Source organism: Salvia splendens, chromosome 12 (genome assembly GCF_004379255.2).
Source record: "Salvia splendens isolate huo1 chromosome 12, SspV2, whole genome shotgun sequence".
Classification (NCBI taxonomy): domain Eukaryota; kingdom Viridiplantae; phylum Streptophyta; class Magnoliopsida; order Lamiales; family Lamiaceae; genus Salvia; species Salvia splendens.
The window spans coordinates 939,690-958,299 of NC_056043.1; the positions used below are offsets into that span (position 1 = coordinate 939,690).

The 18,610-nt window shown below is 42.5% G+C and overlaps 5 protein-coding genes across 5 annotated transcripts; 2 read left to right on the forward strand and 3 right to left on the reverse strand.

Moving 5' to 3' along the window:
• Window positions 1-5,152: 5,152 nt before the first annotated feature.
• On the reverse strand, window positions 5,153-6,340 carry LOC121757278 (premnaspirodiene oxygenase-like). The gene is made up of 2 exons (XM_042152813.1): window positions 5,402-6,340; window positions 5,153-5,289 (listed from the first exon to the last, which is right to left on the reverse strand). Exons 1-2 carry the CDS (start codon window positions 6,308-6,310, stop codon window positions 5,179-5,181), a joined length of 1,020 nt encoding a protein of 339 aa, XP_042008747.1. The 5' UTR covers window positions 6,311-6,340; the 3' UTR covers window positions 5,153-5,178.
• Window positions 6,341-7,073: 733 nt separating this feature from the next.
• On the forward strand, window positions 7,074-8,917 carry LOC121759086 (premnaspirodiene oxygenase-like). Its single transcript, XM_042154587.1, has 2 exons — window positions 7,074-7,958; window positions 8,291-8,917. Exons 1-2 carry the CDS (start codon window positions 7,074-7,076, stop codon window positions 8,897-8,899), a joined length of 1,494 nt encoding a protein of 497 aa, XP_042010521.1. The 3' UTR covers window positions 8,900-8,917.
• A 2,361-nt stretch (window positions 8,918-11,278) lies between these two features.
• On the forward strand, window positions 11,279-12,301 carry LOC121757279 ((+)-cis,cis-nepetalactol synthase NEPS3-like). Its single transcript, XM_042152814.1, has one exon. It carries the CDS (start codon window positions 11,295-11,297, stop codon window positions 12,096-12,098), a length of 804 nt encoding a protein of 267 aa, XP_042008748.1. The 5' UTR covers window positions 11,279-11,294; the 3' UTR covers window positions 12,099-12,301.
• Window positions 12,302-13,882: 1,581 nt separating this feature from the next.
• LOC121757277 (bicyclogermacrene synthase-like) lies at window positions 13,883-15,823 on the reverse strand. Its single transcript, XM_042152812.1, has 6 exons — window positions 15,719-15,823; window positions 15,266-15,641; window positions 14,974-15,189; window positions 14,765-14,906; window positions 14,417-14,671; window positions 13,883-14,246 (listed from the first exon to the last, which is right to left on the reverse strand). Exons 1-6 carry the CDS (start codon window positions 15,807-15,809, stop codon window positions 13,968-13,970), a joined length of 1,359 nt encoding a protein of 452 aa, XP_042008746.1. The 5' UTR covers window positions 15,810-15,823; the 3' UTR covers window positions 13,883-13,967.
• Window positions 15,824-16,945: 1,122 nt separating this feature from the next.
• On the reverse strand, window positions 16,946-18,610 carry LOC121757276 (premnaspirodiene oxygenase-like). Its single transcript, XM_042152810.1, has 2 exons — window positions 17,672-18,610; window positions 16,946-17,559 (listed from the first exon to the last, which is right to left on the reverse strand). Exons 1-2 carry the CDS (start codon window positions 18,578-18,580, stop codon window positions 16,966-16,968), a joined length of 1,503 nt encoding a protein of 500 aa, XP_042008744.1. The 5' UTR covers window positions 18,581-18,610; the 3' UTR covers window positions 16,946-16,965.

Below are 18,610 nucleotides of genomic sequence, written 5' to 3' on the forward strand. Positions count from 1 at the left end.
TCGGTCTGCGGCCTCCTTGGGACATTTGCATGAATTTGGCACTTCGTACACTTCTTGACGAGCTGCACTGCCTCTTGTACCATGGTTGGCCAATAATATCCCCATCTCAGAACTTTTTTAGCTAAAGCTCTGGCTCCGATGTGGCTACCGCACGATCCTTCATGGACTTCTCTGAGGATGTAGTCCGTCTCTTCTGGTCCTACGCACCGCAATAACGGCTGGAGGTAAGACTTTCTAAAGAGGACTCCTTCATGAAGTTCGTACCGAAGTGCTCGGCACGTGATCTTCCGAGCTTCTCTCTTATCCTCGGGCAATTGTCCTTGATCCAGATACTGCAAGATCGGCGTCATCCAGTTCGGCGAGCTGGATACTGAGTGTACCTCGGCTTCATCAATGCTTCGGTGCATTAATTCTTCCGCCTTTGAGCTCGGATCTGAGGCCAACTTACTTAAGGTATCTGCTCGGCTATTTTCCGCTCTGGGAATGCGGATTATCCGAAAATAGGAGAAACTTCGGCTGATGGTTTGCGCTTTGTCCAAATACTTCTTCATTCTCTCGTCACGGGCTTCACTTGTACCCAACATGTGATTTACTATGACTTGTGAATCACAATGGACTTTGAGAGATTTGACGAGCAGACTTTGCGCTAACTGGAGTCCGGCCAGGAGGGCTTCGTACTCGGCTTCATTATTAGTAGTGGGGAATAAGAACCGAAGTGAGTAGGCTACCTCGTGTCCGTCGGGAGCGACAAGTAAAATACCAGCTCCACTTCCCATCTTGTTCGAAGCTCCATCTACGAACCCGCTCCAGCAGTCCGGCGGCTCTACTTCGGATTCCAAGGGCTGTGCTAGTTCGGCACTGGCAGAATTCTTCTGTTCGGCAATAACAGGAATTGCTTGATCGAACTTCGCTTCTGCAAGAAAATCTGCCAAGGCTTGTCCCTTGATGGCTTTCCGAGGTAGATATTCAATTGTGTGCTCTCCCAACTCTATAGCCCACTTGGCGATTCTGCCTGATGCTTCTGGTTTGGTCAACACTTGCCGAAGTGGCAGATCAGTTAAGACGCATATCTTGTGAGCATAGAAGTATGGCCGCAGTCTCCTGGCTGCATTTACTAATGCCAGAGCAATCTTTTCCAGAGGTTGATACCTGGTTTCTGGACCTCTTAATGCTCGGCTTGTAAAGTAGATGGGAAGCTGCTTTAGGCCTTCTTCTCGTACAAGCACCGCGCTGATGGTTTGATCCGATGCCGCTAAGTATAAGAATATTACTTCGGCTTCGGTTGGAGCAGAGAGAATAGGAAGCTCGGCTAGATAACTTTTGAGCTCGTCAAAGGCCTTTTTCTGCTCGGCTCCCCACTCGAACTTTGGTGCCTTTTTCAACACCGTGAAGAACGGCAGTTGCTTTTCGGCTGCTTGAGAAAGGAATCGATTCAGTGCGGCTAGACATCCGGTTAGCCTTTGCACGTCATGTATGGACTTCGGCATCGCCATGTTTTGAACAACTTGAACTTTTGAGGGGTTTGCCTTGAGTCCGTCCTTTGAAACCCAACAACCCAGAAACTTTCCCGAATCTACCAAAAAGGTACACTTTTGGGGATTAAGTTTGAGGTTGGCTTTCTTGAGCACGTTGAGAGTGGACTTGAGGTTGTGCTCGTACTCCGAAGTGCTTTTGCTTTTGACGACTATATCGTCCACATACACTTCGACCTCCTTTCCAATCAGGTGCCGAAAAAGCTTGTCTACCATCCTTTGATAAGTGGCTCCGGCATTCTTTAAACCGAATGGCATCTTTTTATAAGCGAAAATGCCGAAATCAGTAATGAAGGCCGTTTTTGAAGCGTCAATCTCATCCATTAAAACTTGATGGTATCCTTTGTACAGATCAAGAAAACAAAAAATTTCAAAGCCTATCAAAGCTTCTACTTTTTTATCTATGTTCGGAAGGGGATAGCAATCTTTGGGACAGTGCTTATTTAGATCGGTGAAATCTATGCACATCCGCCATCCTCCTTCCTTTTTCTTGATCATGACAGGATTGGCCACCCACGAAGGATACTTCACTTCGAATAACACATCCGCCTTCAATAATTGACGGACTTCGTCATGGATGACTTGACTTCGTTCTGCCGCAAAGAGTCTTTGCTTCTGTTTTATCGGCCGGACTGAAGGATCAATATTTAACCGATGAGTGATTACCTCGGGGGGCACTCCGGTCATGTCCAACGGAGACCATGCAAAGACGTCTTTATACTCCTTGAGGAGCTGGATGGTTTTTTCCCGAAGTAGGGGCGTTCCCGCGAAGCCGATCTTAACCGTTCTGGATGGATCGTCTTCGTACAGCTGAACTGTCATCGAGTTCGGCTCCGGTATGACTTCGGTCATCGCCTCTGACTCCGGCTGCTGTGATTGCTATGCTTGGTGGTGCCGATCTGACTGCTCGGCACTTCTAAGCGCAATTTGCAGACATTCCTTTGCTCTCTTTTGGTCACCTCGGATGACCGCTATCCCTCCTTTAGTAGGGATCTTGATGGTGAGGTGATAAGTGGAGCAAACGGCCCGAACTGTGTTGAGCCAGTCTCTTCCCAGGATGATGTTGTACGGGGACCGAGCTTTCACCACGAAAAACTCAATCATCGTACTGGAGCTAGTAGGCGCTTTCCCCACCGTGATCGGAAGGCTGATAATACCTTCAGGGCGGGTGTCCTCCTGGGCGAAGCTCTTCAGGGGAAGCGGAGCCGGACTGAGCCGAGCTGGGTCCACTTCTAGTTTGTCGAAGCACTCTTTAAAAAGAATGCTGACTGACGCTCCTGTATCCACAAACACCCTGTGGATCAGTTTGTTTGCCACTCCGGCTTGGATGACAATGGCGTCTTGGTGAGGAGAGATGGCCGGGACGGGATCAGCATCCGAGAACGTAATCACTTCGTCCTGCTTCAGCCTTTTATGCGTTGGCTCCTCTCGATTGGAGCCTCTGCGCTCTGACTTCAGGGACGACTTGGTCTTCCCAGCAGGGAGAGCGTCAATAGTCTGGATTACTCCATCATATTGCGGCTCGTCATCGTCTTCGGGATCCGGCTGCCTTTTCGGATCCTGAGGAGCGCAGTTCGCACCTCTCTGCTTCTTATTCTTCTTTGACTGCTTGCTTTGGTATTTTTTCAATGTCCCTGCCCTCACAAGAACATCGATACCTGCAGCCAAGTTTCTGCACTCCTCGGTATCGTGACCGTGGTCTTGATGGTAGGAGCAGTAGTTATCCTGGGGTCGGCGCGCGGCTGATTTCGTCATCCGCTTCGGCTTTTCGAACAGGTCAGAGTGCAGTTCGAAAATTTCCGCTCTCGGCTTGTTCAGCGGTACGAACTGAGCGGGCGGCTTCTCGGGATTGAGACGGGGTCCCAATCTGTCCTGCACCGGAGCCCTTTGAATTCTTTCAAATGGAGTCCGGCGAGGATGCCCCTGATCGCTATGATCGGGCTTCCTTCTGTCTCCTCGGGTCGATGAGCTGTCTAACGACCGTTTGCGACGGTCTGCCTCATCGGCCCGGGAGTATTGGTCCGCAATGTCCCACATTTCCTGAGCTGTCTGCGGACCGCACTCAACGAGCTTCCTGTAGAGAGCTCCGGGCAGGATTCCATTTTGGAATGCCGAGATGACAAGCAGATCGTTGAGATCGTCTACTTGCAGGCATTCCTTGTGGAATCTTGTCATAAAGTCGCTGATTTTTTCGTCGCGACCTTGACGAATGGAAAGCAGCTGAGCCGAAGTGATTCGGGCTTCCGCTTTCTGAAAGAACCTCCTGTGGAAGGCATCCATTAGATCTCGGTAAGATCTGATGCTGCCCTGGGGGAGGCTATCGAACCACCTTCTCGCGTTCCCGATGAGCAGCTCGGGAAACAGCTTGCACATGTGGACCTCGTTGAGACCCTGGTTCGCCATGTTATATTGATAGCGCCCCAAGAAATCGTGAGGGTCCACGAGCCCGTCGTAAGTCATCGACGGAGTTCGGTAGTTCTGTGGTAGGGGAGTTCGGGTAATATCGTCCGAGAACGGAGTCCTCAGTGCTCCGTACACGGCGAATCCGATATCTCGTCGGTATGGAGGAGATTGAGTTCTCCTGTGATTCCGGTACCGAGGAGGAACTGGAACATGTGGGGGACGGGGATTCTTTCTCCTGGGAGATGCGACACTACTGCGGTAGTGACTTTCTTGTGCGGAGGGGGAAGGAGAATCCGTCGTTTTCGTCTCCGGCTGCTTTTGGCTTCTTCGCAGGAAGGTTAAGAATTCCTCCTGCTTCGCCGCCAAAAACTGCTTGACAGCCTCATTCAAATCGGGCTGCTGGGAAGATTCAGTGGGACGATTTTTGGAGCGGCTTGTTCCTTCGCCATGAGAACTGGTGGTGGATTTATCCCTAGGCTGTTTTCCAGACCTATGGGATGGATTGGCTTCCTCCTGGTTCTCACGGGCAGGAATACGGGTACTCTGCGATCTGGTATGCATTTTTTGGGCGGAAAAAATGGATCAAAAATTCGCTTTATCACAAATTTTGTTCTCTGTTTCCCACAGACGGCGCCAGTGATGGCTCCGCGAATTTCTGATGTTTGTAAATGCTGGTAGAGAATAAAGACTACGACACAATGAATTTACGTGGTTCGATTTACTGAAGTAAATCTACGTCCACGGGAAGAAGGGAGGGCAAGATTGTATTGCTTGATCTGGGATTACAGCTTACAACACAGACTTGCTATATGCTATTTTATCTCTAGAGAGCTTAACCTTTTTCTATCTGATCTAAGTTCTATTTATACATTGAACTAGGATCGTGGTTTGCAGCCCCACTAACAAGATCGTGGGTGAGCAATAACTGCTCAATAACTGCTCAATAACTGCTTCGTACCACTAAATAGATCGTGGGTATAGTGGAGGTCGTGGAGGCCTTTCATGAGTCCACTAACTCCTAGTTCGGTCGAATGCTGAGACCGAACTGCTGGACTTTACCGATCAGCTCTTGCCGATCTGAGAGGAGAGCTTGACTGGTCGGCTTTTACCGAGCTGTAGGCTGAGTCCGAACTCTTTGGTCGTGCCGAACTCTTTGGTGCCGAACAGATACTCTTTCTTGGGCTCTGGGCTGATGGGCCGTCACTGTTATTGGGCTTGCCATTAGGGTTTAGTTCGTACCCCATCATCTTACTTCAGCTTGAACCTTGGCCATCACTCGAGGATTCCTCATCAGTTCTACCATGGTCCAGTCAATAGCTGCCGCTGAAGTATCCGTTCCAGCTGTGAATACATCCTGCATCCAAATTTTGTCAATTGATTGAATTTATTTATTTATGACATTTCCTATCTAAACATGAGATTTTATGGAGTGTTGTTTTGGCAGACAAATAAGAGTATTTACTTACAAATAAGACAGCCTTGATGTTGTGGTTATCAATAGGAAACTTGAGCTCCTCTTCTTCCATAGCCCTGAGAAACACATCAACCAAATCCTCACCACCAAACTCCGAATTCCCTAGTTTCCGCCCACCAGATTCGGCCCGCTTCCTTCGATGCTGATCGATAATATCATCAAGAATCCCATCAAGCTCGCTCCGCATCCTCTTCATGAGGCGCGTCTTCCTCCAGCTCAGCGCCCCGATGATTGCTGACGACGGGAACAGATCCGCCATCTCAAAGCCTCCGACCATCTTCATCGAGTCCACCATCATCTTAATCAGCGTCTCACTATCCTTGCAGGCGCCGCCGAATGCAGCTCGGCAAGTGATGGAGCTCGAATAGGAGAATAGCTTCTCTGTGAAATTGACGGAGCTTCCAGAAGATTCGCGCAAGGATTTGACTAATCGAGCGGACTCGTCTTCTCTAATCGATTGGAACAAGCGCACCATCTTCGGGCTGAGAAGGTCGTTGATGCAGAGCTTCCTCATCTGGCGCCAGTAGTCGCCGTATGGGCTGAAGGCGATGTCGCTGCCGTCGTACCACATGATCCTGCTGGCCACGTTCTGCACCCGCCCGGCGAAGCTTGGGTCCAGATCTTTAAGCACTTTTCTCGCCATCTCTGGGGACGAGACGACGATGGCGTTGCACTCACCGAGCTTGAGGTGCATCAAGGGGCCGTGCTGGTTCGATAAATCTCTGAAGCAGCGGAAGGGAGGGTTTCTCATCTGGTGAAGGTTTCCAATTATAGGAAGTTTTCGAGGGCCGGGTGGCAGTTGTTTCGTCGATTTGCTATTTTTGGATTTCTTCCATCTATTGATGAAGAAGAATATTAGAGGAAGAATGAGAGTAGCAACGGTTGTGATTAGGCCAACCATGTTTTTTTTTGCTTTTGATGGAACACTTAATATTTAGAGAGAATTGATGGTTTGGTGTTTGATTTGAAGAATGAGAAGGTATTTATATTTCTTTGTTGGTTCAAACTCTACTCAAAATAATAAGATTTTCATTGCTTAGTTTAATAATTTTCCTTTTAGATTGATGCTTGTTTTTATCATGTTTCTTATTTCTTGGCTAGCGGTAATTGGTTGGCGTTCTTTCTTATTAATTTATTAATAAATTGAGTGCATGTGTAAAGATTTAATTTAATTGTGATTTTTGGCGCTGTATGTATATGCATTAAATAAATTTGATGGCTTGTCTCTGTCTGAGCATTATTGTTAAGCTCCATCTTGTTGACTACTGTGTTATTGCAATCTATAAATAAATAAATGTTTTTTATTCAAATATCCTTTTTGGCGTTCTTGTCTTAGGTTGACTGTTTTTACTCTTAAATACTAAGAATGGAAACACGTAAAAATGGAACGCCAAAAATCACCTGCTAATTAAATTAAACAACTCAGAATTTTACACATGCACTCACTTTATTGATAAATTAATACTGAGAAGAACACCAAAAAAAACTACCGCTAGCCAAGAAAGAAACATGATAAAAATAAGCATCATTGTAAAAGGAAAATAAGAAAACTACTCACTTTATATTTTGTTGTCCGTTGTTTTATAAAATTTGTGAAGCTATTATACTCTATATATAGCAACCAAACCATCTGTCTCTCCAATTATTCCATCAAAAACAGAAACATGGTTGAGCTAATTACAACTCTCATTCTTGCTGCATCCTTCTTCGTGTTCCTCCTAAACAAATGGAAGACTTCCAAAAATAACAAATCGACGAAACAGCTGCCACCGGGCCCCCGAAAACTTCCTATAATCGGAAACCTTCACCAAATGAGCAACCATCCCTTCCGCTGCTTGAGAGATCTCTCCAACCAGAACGGCCCCTTGATGCACCTCAAGCTCGGGGAGCGCAGCGCCATCGTCGTCTCGTCCCCAGAGCTCGCGAAACAAATGCTAAAAGATCTCGACCCGCGCTTCGCCCAGCGGCCCGAGTATTTAGCCAGCAAGATCCTGTGGTACGCGGGCAGCGACATCGGCTTCAGCCCCTACGGCGAGTACTGGCGCCAGATGAGGAAGTTCTGCGTCAACGAGCTTCTCAGCACTAAAATGGTGCGACTCTTCCAATCGATCCGGGAAGACGAGTCAGCTCGGCTGGTCGAATACTTGCGCGAATCTTCTGGAAGCTCCGTGAATTTCACGGAGAAGCTCTTCTCCTTGTCGAGCTCCATCACCTTCCGCGCTGCCTTTGGCGCGGCGTGCAAGGATAATGAGGCGTTGCGGAAGTTGATTGAGCACACGATGGAGATGGTCGGAGGGTTTGAGATGCTGGATCTGTTCCCCTCGTCGAGACTCGTCGCCGCGCTGAGCTGGAGGAGGATGCGCCTCCTCAAGACGATGCGGCGCGAGCTCGACGTGATCATGGATGATATTATCGACCGGCATCGGAGAAATCGCGGCCGGAATTCGGAGTTTGGGGGTGAGGATTTGGTTGATGTGATTCTTAGGGCTCAGGAGGAAGAGCTGCTCCAGTTTCCAATTGATAACAATAACATCAAGGCGGTCTTGTATGTAAGTATATATCTCTTCTATTCAAATATGTAATACTCCCTCCCTTCCTGAAATTTTGTCACATTTTTCTATTTTCACCCGCCCCACAAAATTTGTCACATTTCACTTTTTACTATTTTTGGTAATGGACCTCACACATTCCGCTAACTTATTCCTACTCACATTAAATTATAAAACTAATACTTTAAAAGTAGAACCCACGTCCTACAAACTTTTTTTGACTCACTTTCCATTACATTTCTTAAAGATCAAACTATGACAATATTTAAGGGACGGATGAAGTAATTTGTTTTTGGACACATTCCATCCTAATGGAGTTTGATGATATGCAGGATGTTTTCACAGCTGGAACTGATACTTCAGCAGCAACTATTGAGTGGACCATGGTAGAACTGTTGAGGCACCCTCGAATAATGGAAAAGGTACAAGCTGAAGTAAGACGAGCCTTTAAAGAAAACCCTAGTTTTCAACAAGATGATGTGGTTTATGATCTGAAATATCTAAAACTGGTGATAAAAGAGAGTTTGAGGCTACACCCACCGGGTCCAATACTGCCCAGAGCTAGCATCGAGGAGCAAGTGATTAATGGATACACCATACCTGCTGGAGCGATGGTGATGGTAAATAGTTGGGCGATGCAGAGGGACCCGAGCTACTGGAAAGATCCAGAGAGGTTTGAGCCCAAGAGATTCGAGACGGAAGATCTCAATTTTGTAGCTGGTGATTGTAAGTATTCGCCGTTTGGAATTGGAAGAAGAATGTGCCCTGGTTTGACGTTCGGTTTGGCTGCTGTGGAGTCGGCTCTAATCCAATTGCTCTACAACTTCGACTGGAAACTTCCGGAGGGTCTCAGGGCTGAAGATTTGGACATGACTGAAAATGTTGGACTCACGGCTACAAGAAAGCAAAATTTATTTGTGGTTGTCAGTCCATACAATTAGATCATATATACTGTTAGGGACGGAGCTAAGAATTTATATTAAGATTTAAATTTATATACACTGTTGATCAGAGACGAATTGTGGTCTCCTTGAAGGATTTTTCTTGTCGGTTCTTTTCTCTTGATGATTTTATTTGAACCGATAGGATTAGGTCATTTTCTTTCTTTAAAAAATACTTGTATCCGTATGGAATCATCAATAATAAAAGTTACCTCTTTTATGTGATATTATTAAATTAATACATGCATCATTTTTACACCATTACATGCTATATACTCCATTACAATTGTTATTACCATTATAGATTTATTAACTGCTGAATTTTAGAAAATACTAACTTCGTTAAGAATAAAAATGTAAATATAGGGGATCACTAGTGTTCTTCCACCGTTTGAGTCATAACGTACTTCCAGCCTCGTGGTGTCACATGACACATATAGTGCAAAATGACGAGGATATGCAATATATTAGTTGACGTAGTAGATACATGCATTTTCGCAGGTTGCATTATACACAGTCTATTTTGATAAAGTATGAGAGATAAACTTTTTATTTTTAGAAAGTGGACTTTTTTTGTGGAAATCGAAAAATAAGACTATTTTTCGTGGACGGCGGGAATATGTAATAAAAACTCAAATTGGAGTGGGCCACTAGGTCCCAGTGTAGGTTTGCCTTTGACTATAACTAGGGCTGGGGAAAAATATCGAAATACCAAAATACCGGCCTTATCGTACCGAAAAAATATCGAAAATACCGAATTTTTGGTATATCGTAACTTTCGGTACGGTATGATACCTTACCGAAAAATTTCGGTAAGGTAACGGTATGAATTTTCAAATACCGCGGTATACCGCTGCATATCGAAATTCGGTATATACCGTAAATTAAGGTATATACCGTAAACTAAGGTATATACTACAAAAATATAAACACAATTATATATAAAATATATTTTATATATTTTTAAATTATAAAATCTATTGTGAAATATAAATATAATTATGAATAAATTACATTTAATTTATTTTTAAAATTATAAAATATAAATAATATTCTAAAAACTCTAATTTTCTATTTTAATTGATGTTGAAAGTCAGGTATACCGAACTTCGGCATGGTATACCGAAAATGAGGTACGGTATCGGTATGGAAATTCGTCATACCGAAAATAAGGTATACCGAAGTTCGGTATACCGAAAACTTTGGTAAGGTATGTTGAAATTGGCAGATTCAAGTCCGCATGAAAGTGAAATTGAGAAGCTGAAATGAAAGAGATAGTGAGATGCGGGTGATGTTCGAACATGAAAGCAATATGCATGGTTGGAGAATATCTTCCTCCAGCTGTCATCGAGCTGGCATCTAGTCAGCATGCACACGTGGAAAGGGAGTTAGTTAGCTCATTAGTTAGTTGTGTTGCTTCTTAGCTTAGCTTTTCTTCTCTGTATAAATAGCTCCTTTTAGATCTTTGTAATCATATTTTTCGATGATCAATAATATGATCCTTTCTCTCAAATTTCTCTTATGATTCTAGATATATAGTTTTCAAAAAGGTAAAGGTATGATTTTTCCGCATACCGTATTTACGATAAGGTATATGGTATGGTGGTTTCGATAAGGTATACCGTACCTACCCATCCCTAACTATAACAAACAAATGCTGCCTGATGGTGGCTTACGACTTCTCCACACATAACGTCTTTGCACTCAACCTTAATTCCTTTCATCTGTTTCTTAACCTTGTATTCTGATCTTTGTGCAACATAACTTGATCAAAAACTAGAGAGTAGAGACAGAGTCAAAATGGGAGAGTTTTGGAAACCAAATTGTCAAAAATAAAGAACAAAATTATTCTTATAATTAATATGAAAAACGTTTTCTATTTATAATAATTTTTTGTATAATCTTCTATTTATATTAATTTTCATTTTAGACAGATGCTTATTTTTATCATGTTTCTTTCTTGGGTAGCGGTAGTTTTTTGGCGTTCTTTCTTACTAATTTATCAATAAATTGAGTGCATGTGTAGAAAGTCTAGAGACTCTGGTTGTATAATTTAATATTTTTGGCGTTCCATGCCTTCATTTTTTATATGTATCCACTAAATAAATAAGATGGCGTTCCGGTGTTGTACTATTGTATAAGCTCAATCTTGTTGACTCTTTTATTAGTATTATATAAATAAATAATATTCCAGCATACAACCAGCAGATCTGGACCGCACGATTTGAAAATCTCACGGCTGGGAGAGCGCCACATATCCAGCGTTATTTTCCCCAAACCAAGCGATGAAGGGCAAATGTGTCATTTGAGTCATTGATCCATCTTATATATAGTGTGAGAAAGATTAAGAACATATCATCGATACTTAAAAATAAAAAATAAGTAAATCTTAAATATGGCAAACAATTCGATAAAGATAAAGCTTCAAGGCAAAGTAGTCATCGTTACCGGCGGCGCCAGCGGCATCGGCGAGACCATCGCCCGAGTCCTGGCCGATCACGGGGCGCGGGCGGTGGTGATCGCCGATATCCAACCCGAAAATGGCCGCGCTGTGGCCGAATCCATCGGCCTGCAGCGCTGCAGCTACGTCCAATGCGACGTGGCCGACGAGGAACAAGTTGCGGCCATGGTGGAATGGACGGCGACGACCTACGGCGGCCTCGACGTAATGATCAGCAACGCCGGTACTGTCAGCAGCCTCCCTCAGACCATCCTGGATTTGGATTTTTTGGAATACGAGCGCGTGATGCACGTGAACGCGCGTGGCATGGCGGTGTGCGTGAAGCAGGCGGCGCGTAAGATGGTGGAATTGGGGACGAGAGGGTCTATCGTCTGCACGGCGAGTGCGACGGCGGAGAAGGCGACGGTGAACGTGACGGACTATGTGATGTCGAAGAGGGCGGTGTTGGGGCTGATGCGGTCGGCTAGCTTGCAGCTCGGGAAGCACGGGATACGGGTGAACAGCGTGTCGTTGGGTGTGGTGCTCACGCCGCTTGCTGCAAAGCAGGGGATTGAGACGCCGGCGGATGTTGACAAGTATATCAGCCGCTACACGAGTTTGAAAGGGGCGACGCTCACGGCCGAGAATGTGGCGGATGCGGTGGCGTTTCTGGCTTCTGATGAGGCGGCGTTTGTCACCGGCGTTGATTTGGCTGTGGATGGTGGGATGATTGCCATGCCATTCGACCTTTCAAACTAATGCATGCTTCTTAATTTTATTTAATTTATGTTGAATCGAGTCTTGTAATTTAATTAGTTGAGCGATCTGCAAGCTCCGTTCCGGGTTTTCTTTGTCGGTTCTTTCCCGGACCGTATTATGAGAGTCGAACCGCATTTAGGTACTATAATATGGAGTCTCTTTAATTCAATAAGAAATACAATCATATGTATATTTTCATCCAATTTCTCATTACTATTCTACGGCAGGATTAGGGTTTTAGTCCATAATTTAGTAAAAAAATGAACGGTAAAACGCATTTTGACCTGTCTAACGAGTTAAATTAATGGACCAAAAGCTAACACATTAAAGGTTATTTCCCTAACATGTCGTGGGTGATCGGCGGCCTTCGGCTCGGTGATCAGATAGAGCGTAAGTCTGCTAGGGTCTTTCCGTCGGCAAACTAATGCAATTTTTAGGGTTTTCTCGTGAAGGAGACAAGAGAACGAAAATAATGACAAATTTTTATTTATACTTATAGACGCTAGGGTTGGTTCGACTCTCTTTTGCGGAAAAGAACCAACAAAAAAAAATCGGGAGAGAGGTTTATAAATAAATCAGTTATACTGAGACAGAGGGATAAATAAATAAAACAAAAGTAATTAATCCTAAAGTCCCACATATAATCTTGGTATCGGTGTGGAGCTCGGGTTTGGCATTTTTGTCTTGGGCTCTTCGCACTGGGCCTATCTGCTACAGGCTGCTCAGCGCTTGTGGTCCTCCGGATTGGGCTTACGAGTTGTGACGGTTGCATCTCACACATTTAATATGTAGGATTAATTGACTTTAATTTTTTATAAAACTGTTGAATGTGCACCAAAACGTATTGTTTAGTGTGAGTATAATGACCTATGACATTTTCAAGATTTCCATGTATAACCATGGCATGCCTAAGCAAATATCCCACGACCTGACCCACTCTATGTTTGTCTTTTTGGGTGTTTTTGTTGATTCTTTTCTGAATCATATTAAGAGAGTCGAACCATCTAGGATTGGAATTCTATAAATACTAGAATTCCTAGGACAATTATTCATTAAGAAATAGAGTAAAACTTATTCTCATTCCTTTGCTCTTCACAAATTCTCTACAAAACCCTAGCACCCAAAACTAAGGTTTCGTGTTTTACAATCTCTCTTACGTTCGAGTGCTCTACAAAACCCTAGCACCCTAGACGTTGGAGCCTATTACTTTGTCATGTCCATTTGTTAAAAAAAATGGTGTTACGTATTAATTATGTTAGGTTTTGTTCCTGAACAATTGTTTTGGTCTATATATTCCCGTCGACAACTCAAGATTAAACAAAGTGCGTAAAATAAAATAGAAAGAGACGTAAATTCATATATTCATTCATTCGTTGAATGAAAAGAATAACAATGACATCTATTTATAATGCTAAATACCCTAACTTAAGGAACAAGAAAATATCCTAAACATATATGGAAAAGATATGACAAATCACTAATTAACTAATTAATAAAGATATGGAGAACTTCATATAGATATGCACGTATTAGGATATGACATTTTATTCGTAAGTAGTAGAATCTTAAATTGAAGGAAAAATGAAAGACAAAAATCGTAGAACATCAAAAAAATTGGATAGAGGATCTCAAGTGAAAATGATGAGTCTTACCAAATTATTAAGATTTACTATAAATATATTAGATTCTTAAAGTTACGATGCATATGAGGAAATCACAATGATCAAAACATAAAATGTTGTTTAAATAGATGATTCCATTACAAAAAACAAATCCAGGCTTTACTATTTTATCAAAATAGCTAGCCTTCATTTATTTCAGTGATCTTTTATTGAAAAAGCTTGATATAACACTTCAAGATTCATATCTTCAAATTGGAACGGCCTCGATAAGTAACAGCTTCACCCACTCTTTGGCTTTGTTGGGATCGGTATAGCAATCCCCATTGGAATAGATAAGTTGGGCAGCTCGAGCCAGATTGATAACGCGCATGAGGATTGGCATGGATACCGGTGTCGGCTCAAGGCATTCTTGATTCATATCTTTCCATGCATTCTTCATTTGTTGTTTGATTTGAGCACGAGCATCATCCTCTGACATTCCATATTGTGTCATGTAACAGTGTATTGACGACGGCTTCTCCTCATACTGCACGAGAAAAAGAATAGTTGAAGTAGTGTTAGTGATAGTAATACCCCACGTCAATAGTATTGTAATTTGTGGTGAAAAAGTTATTAAAATATAGTTGACGAACTGAAATGACAAAAGATGACTATTTCCAAGAGACGAGGGAGAATAATGATATATATACGACATACCTCATCTCCAACTAAGTCATCCAACAATCGAGCTAATAATGCCGATGCTCGATCTATTAGAGGTTCATTTACAATCCAATCGAAATCTTTTTTGGTAACTTGGTCATCTCCCATACCAACCAAAGAAGTTGTGGACAACATCATGTAACCACCGGATACTACGGAGACCTTCAAATACTCTTCGAGAGTTGGAATATAATTATCATTATACAACCATATCACCTCGTCAAAATATGACTGTAGTAACTTTTTCATCTGCAAATATTTTTGTGTTTTAATTAGAAAATAAAATAATAATTTGTTATAGTAAACAAACTCAATGAATAAAACGGATGGATGAATTAATACTTCTTGCTTTGCATATTGGACGCGGTATGATTCTCCCGTTTTCTCCATTTCGTCTTCTATTTCAGTGTATGTTTTGATAAGGCTTCTGTATAACATTTGGATGTATGGCGGTGAATTCTCCAATGTCTCATTAACATCCCAACTGAAAGAAGATAATAATATTAGTACGTATTTTTTAGTCAAATTTATTTAAAAAATTGATAGCTAACCGTTGAATAGCTTCTGTTAGAATCCGTAGTTCATCTAGTGTTGCATATTCATATGTATCGTCGGCGATGGAAGCCATCGAAATGCATTTCAATAATATTCTTCTTGCTTTAGCATAGCATGGCTCAAAGAAGACTCCTAACACCCACAAGTACAATTCAGCAATCCTATCTCTTGCATGCGGCATTTTATTCACTACGTCCAATTTCTTCCACCACCTATTTATATTAAATGAAATATAAATTTAATTAAATGTAATCAAATTATAGAAATACAATAATTAAATGTAAGTACCTTGTAGCATCACTGAGCTCTCTCTGGTGCAATTTCTGCAATAGGTTGAAATCCAATTTTGCAAAATTCAGCAGTATTTCATTATGTGACTCGTCTTTTTGGTATGCAGATATGAACTTTCTGGCACCCAATCTTGTGAGACTCCAACGGTTTGGCATCTCCAGAGCTTCGTTGACTCGTTTAGAGAGAGAAACATCAGCCAACTTGTGGAGTGAAGCTTGAAGATTATACGAACAGAACTCTATTGCATTGTCAAGAATCCCTTCGCCGTGTGTCAAAAGATGGGCCGCCTCGTACAAGTTCAGCAATCCTTCAACGTCGTTTTGCAACGACGCCTCATAATTTCCTTCACCGTCAGTGAATTTGGAAAACACATCTGTAGAAGTAAAGATGCTAAGTAGTAAGCATATATATATATCTCCAAACAAAAATTTAATTGGCTAGGAATCTTACCGCATGGAACGCTGTAGCCTTGTTGTCTAAGCAAACGAAAGCGAAGAGCTACGATGCGTAGATCATCATTGTCTTTGCAGTTTTGCTGCATGTAACTGTCATGAATATATTTCAAGGATTCCTCAATTTCTGTAGTTAAAAATACAGGTGATTTTTGGCGTTCCATGCCTTCATTTTTATATAGTATCACTCCACTAAATTGTCAGGTGTTAATTTGGGGTCCAGCTCCACCTTGTTGACTGTTTTATTACTCCATTATCTAAATAAGTACATGTGTTTTTTTAGTTCTTGTTCGAACAAAATTCTAACGCATATTTAGGACAGTGACAGAACAAAATTTAAATGTATAACAAAGACCAAATTTAACAACAAGATCTTGTAATCTAATGGACAATAAATTGTCACATATTAGGAGATAATTTTTGAAATAATAATAATAATAATAATAATAATAATAATAAATCGCTGAGCGTTGTATTCGACAATCAAATACTCCCTCCGTCCCACAATAGGAGTCACTTTTATTGTGGGTGCATGCTTTAAGAAATGTAAAGAATAGTGAGTTGGAAAAGTCAGTGGTATATTGAGACCTATTTTTTTATATTGGTTTTATAATAAAATGTGAGTACAGTGAGTTAGTTGGAACAATTGATATAACACGTCATCTTCTTTTCTATTATTTTGATTTCCATTTGCAACCAAAATTGCATCATCTGATTGAGTGGATCTCTTACCGCACTAAATCAGCACATTCATATTCTACTGCAAAATTAATGTATCATTTAGAGGGAACTATTAAAAAAATAATTCACTTAGAGTGGAACGGAGAGAGTATATAAAAATGTGACTCATAATCAACTAAGTTTCTCAATGGAATCAGTTTCTAGAGTGAAAACGTGTCTTTGAATGGTCAATTAATGGATGTCATAATTTTAGAAGAGGTGCGTATTCAATTTTATTGTCTTACCTCGGTAATCGAATGCTCCATGGAACCATTTGGTCTTTCAAATGATGATAAGGACAACATGGCATAGCGATAACATTATTAACGTACAAATTTATAAATGTCTTTAATTAGAAACTAAGTGAACGACAATACAATTTTGGCAAAAATTTTATTATTGATACAAAGGTAATTCTTATTATTGATGATTCCATACTGATACAGAGGAAATGACCTAATCCTATGGGATAAAGAAAAACCCTCGAAGGAGTCTTCGACTCTGCTAAAAATAGTTAGTTATCAGCTACTTGTACGGAGTGACGATGACGGACAAATTTTGTTTTCTTGTAGCTGTTATGCCCACATTTTCAGCCATGTCCAAATCCTCCGCCCTGACATTCTCTGGAAGTTTCCAATCGAAGTTGTAGAGCAGTTGGACAAGAGCCGACTCGGCAGAAGCCAAGCCGAACGTCAGCCCAGGGCACATTCTTCTTCCAAAACCAAACGGCAAGTATTTAAAATCTCCACCTACAAAATTCAGATCTTCAGTTTCGAATCTCTCGGGCTCAAACCTCTCCGCATTTTCCCAGTGCTCCGGGTCCCTCTGCATGGCCCAAATATTTACCATCACCATAGATCCAGCCGGTATGGTGTATCCGTTGATCACGTGTTCCTCGTTGCAAGCTCTAGGCAGCATGGGAGCCGGAGGGTGCAGCCTCAGAGTCTCTTTGATCACCAGTTTCAGATATCTGAGATTGTTGATTTCTTCATTGTTCTCTTCCATAGCTTGTCTTACTTCAGCTTGAACCTTGGCCATCACTCGAGGATTCCTCATCAGTTCTACCATGGTCCAGTCAATAGCTGCCGCTGAAGTATCCGTTCCAGCTGTGAATACATCCTGCATCCAAATTTTGTCAATTGATTGAATTTATTTATTTATGACATTTCCTATCTGAACATGAGATTTTATGGAGTGTTGTTTTGGCAGACAAATAAGAGTATTTACTTACAAATAAGACAGCCTTGATGTTGTGGTTATCAATAGGAAACTTGAGCTCCTCTTCTTCCATAGCCCTGAGAAACACATCAACCAAATCCTCACCACCAAACTCCGAATTCCCTAGTTTCCGCCCACCAGATTCGGCCCGCTTCCTTCGATGCTGATCGATAATATCATCAAGAATCCCATCAAGCTCGCTCCGCATCCTCTTCATGAGGCGCGTCTTCCTCCAGCTCAGCGCCCCGATGATTGCTGACGACGGGAACAGATCTGCCATCTCAAAGCCTCCGACCATCTTCATCGAGTCCACCATCATCTTAATCAGCGTCTCACTATCCTTGCAGGCGCCGCCGAATGCAGCTCGGCAAGTGATGGAGCTCGAATAGGAGAATAGCTTCTCTGTGAAATTGACGGAGCTTCCAGAAGATTCGCGCAAGGATTTGACTAATCGAGCGGACTCGTCTTCTCTAATCGATTGGAACAAGCGCACCATCTTCGGGCTGAGAAGGTCGTTGATGCAGAGCTTCCTCATCTGGCGCCAGTAGTCGCCGTATGGGCTGAAGGCGATGTCGCTGCCGTCGTACCACATGATCCTGCTGGCCACGTTCTGCACCCGCCCGGCGAAGCTTGGGTCCAGATCTTTAAGCACTTTTCTCGCCATCTCTGGGGACGAGACGACGATGGCGTTGCACTCACCGAGCTTGAGGTGCATCAAGGGGCCGTGCTGGTTCGATAAATCTCTGAAGCAGCGGAAGGGAGGGTTTCTCATCTGGTGAAGGTTTCCAATTATAGGAAGTTTTCGAGGGCCGGGTGGCAGTTGTTTCGTCGATTTGCTATTTTTGGATTTCTTCCATCTATTGATGAAGAAGAATATTAGAGGAAGAATGAGAGTAGCAACGGTTGTGATTAGGCCAACCATGTTTTTTTTTGCTTTTGATGGAACACTTAA

Bases quoted from the DNA above. Each gene is read 5' to 3' on its own strand.
- LOC121757278 (XM_042152813.1), bottom strand. From the start codon at position 6,310: ATGGTTGGCCTAATCACAACCGTTGCTACTCTCATTCTTCCTCTAATA. The intron at 5,290-5,401 runs GTAAGTAAATAC...ATTTGGATGCAG, and splicing joins ACATCAAGGCTGTCTTATTT to GATGTATTCACAGCTGGAAC.
- LOC121759086 (XM_042154587.1), top strand. From the start codon at position 7,074: ATGGTTGAGCTAATTACAACTCTCATTCTTGCTGCATCCTTCTTCGTG. The intron at 7,959-8,290 runs GTAAGTATATAT...GATGATATGCAG, and splicing joins ACATCAAGGCGGTCTTGTAT to GATGTTTTCACAGCTGGAAC.
- LOC121757279 (XM_042152814.1), top strand. From the start codon at position 11,295: ATGGCAAACAATTCGATAAAGATAAAGCTTCAAGGCAAAGTAGTCATC.
- LOC121757277 (XM_042152812.1), bottom strand. From the start codon at position 15,809: ATGCAGCAAAACTGCAAAGACAATGATGATCTACGCATCGTAGCTCTT. The intron at 15,642-15,718 runs GTAAGATTCCTA...TTACTTCTACAG, and splicing joins AGGCTACAGCGTTCCATGCG to ATGTGTTTTCCAAATTCACT. The intron at 14,672-14,764 runs GTATTAATTCAT...AAATATTTGCAG, and splicing joins TCCAATATGCAAAGCAAGAA to ATGAAAAAGTTACTACAGTC.
- LOC121757276 (XM_042152810.1), bottom strand. From the start codon at position 18,580: ATGGTTGGCCTAATCACAACCGTTGCTACTCTCATTCTTCCTCTAATA. The intron at 17,560-17,671 runs GTAAGTAAATAC...ATTTGGATGCAG, and splicing joins ACATCAAGGCTGTCTTATTT to GATGTATTCACAGCTGGAAC.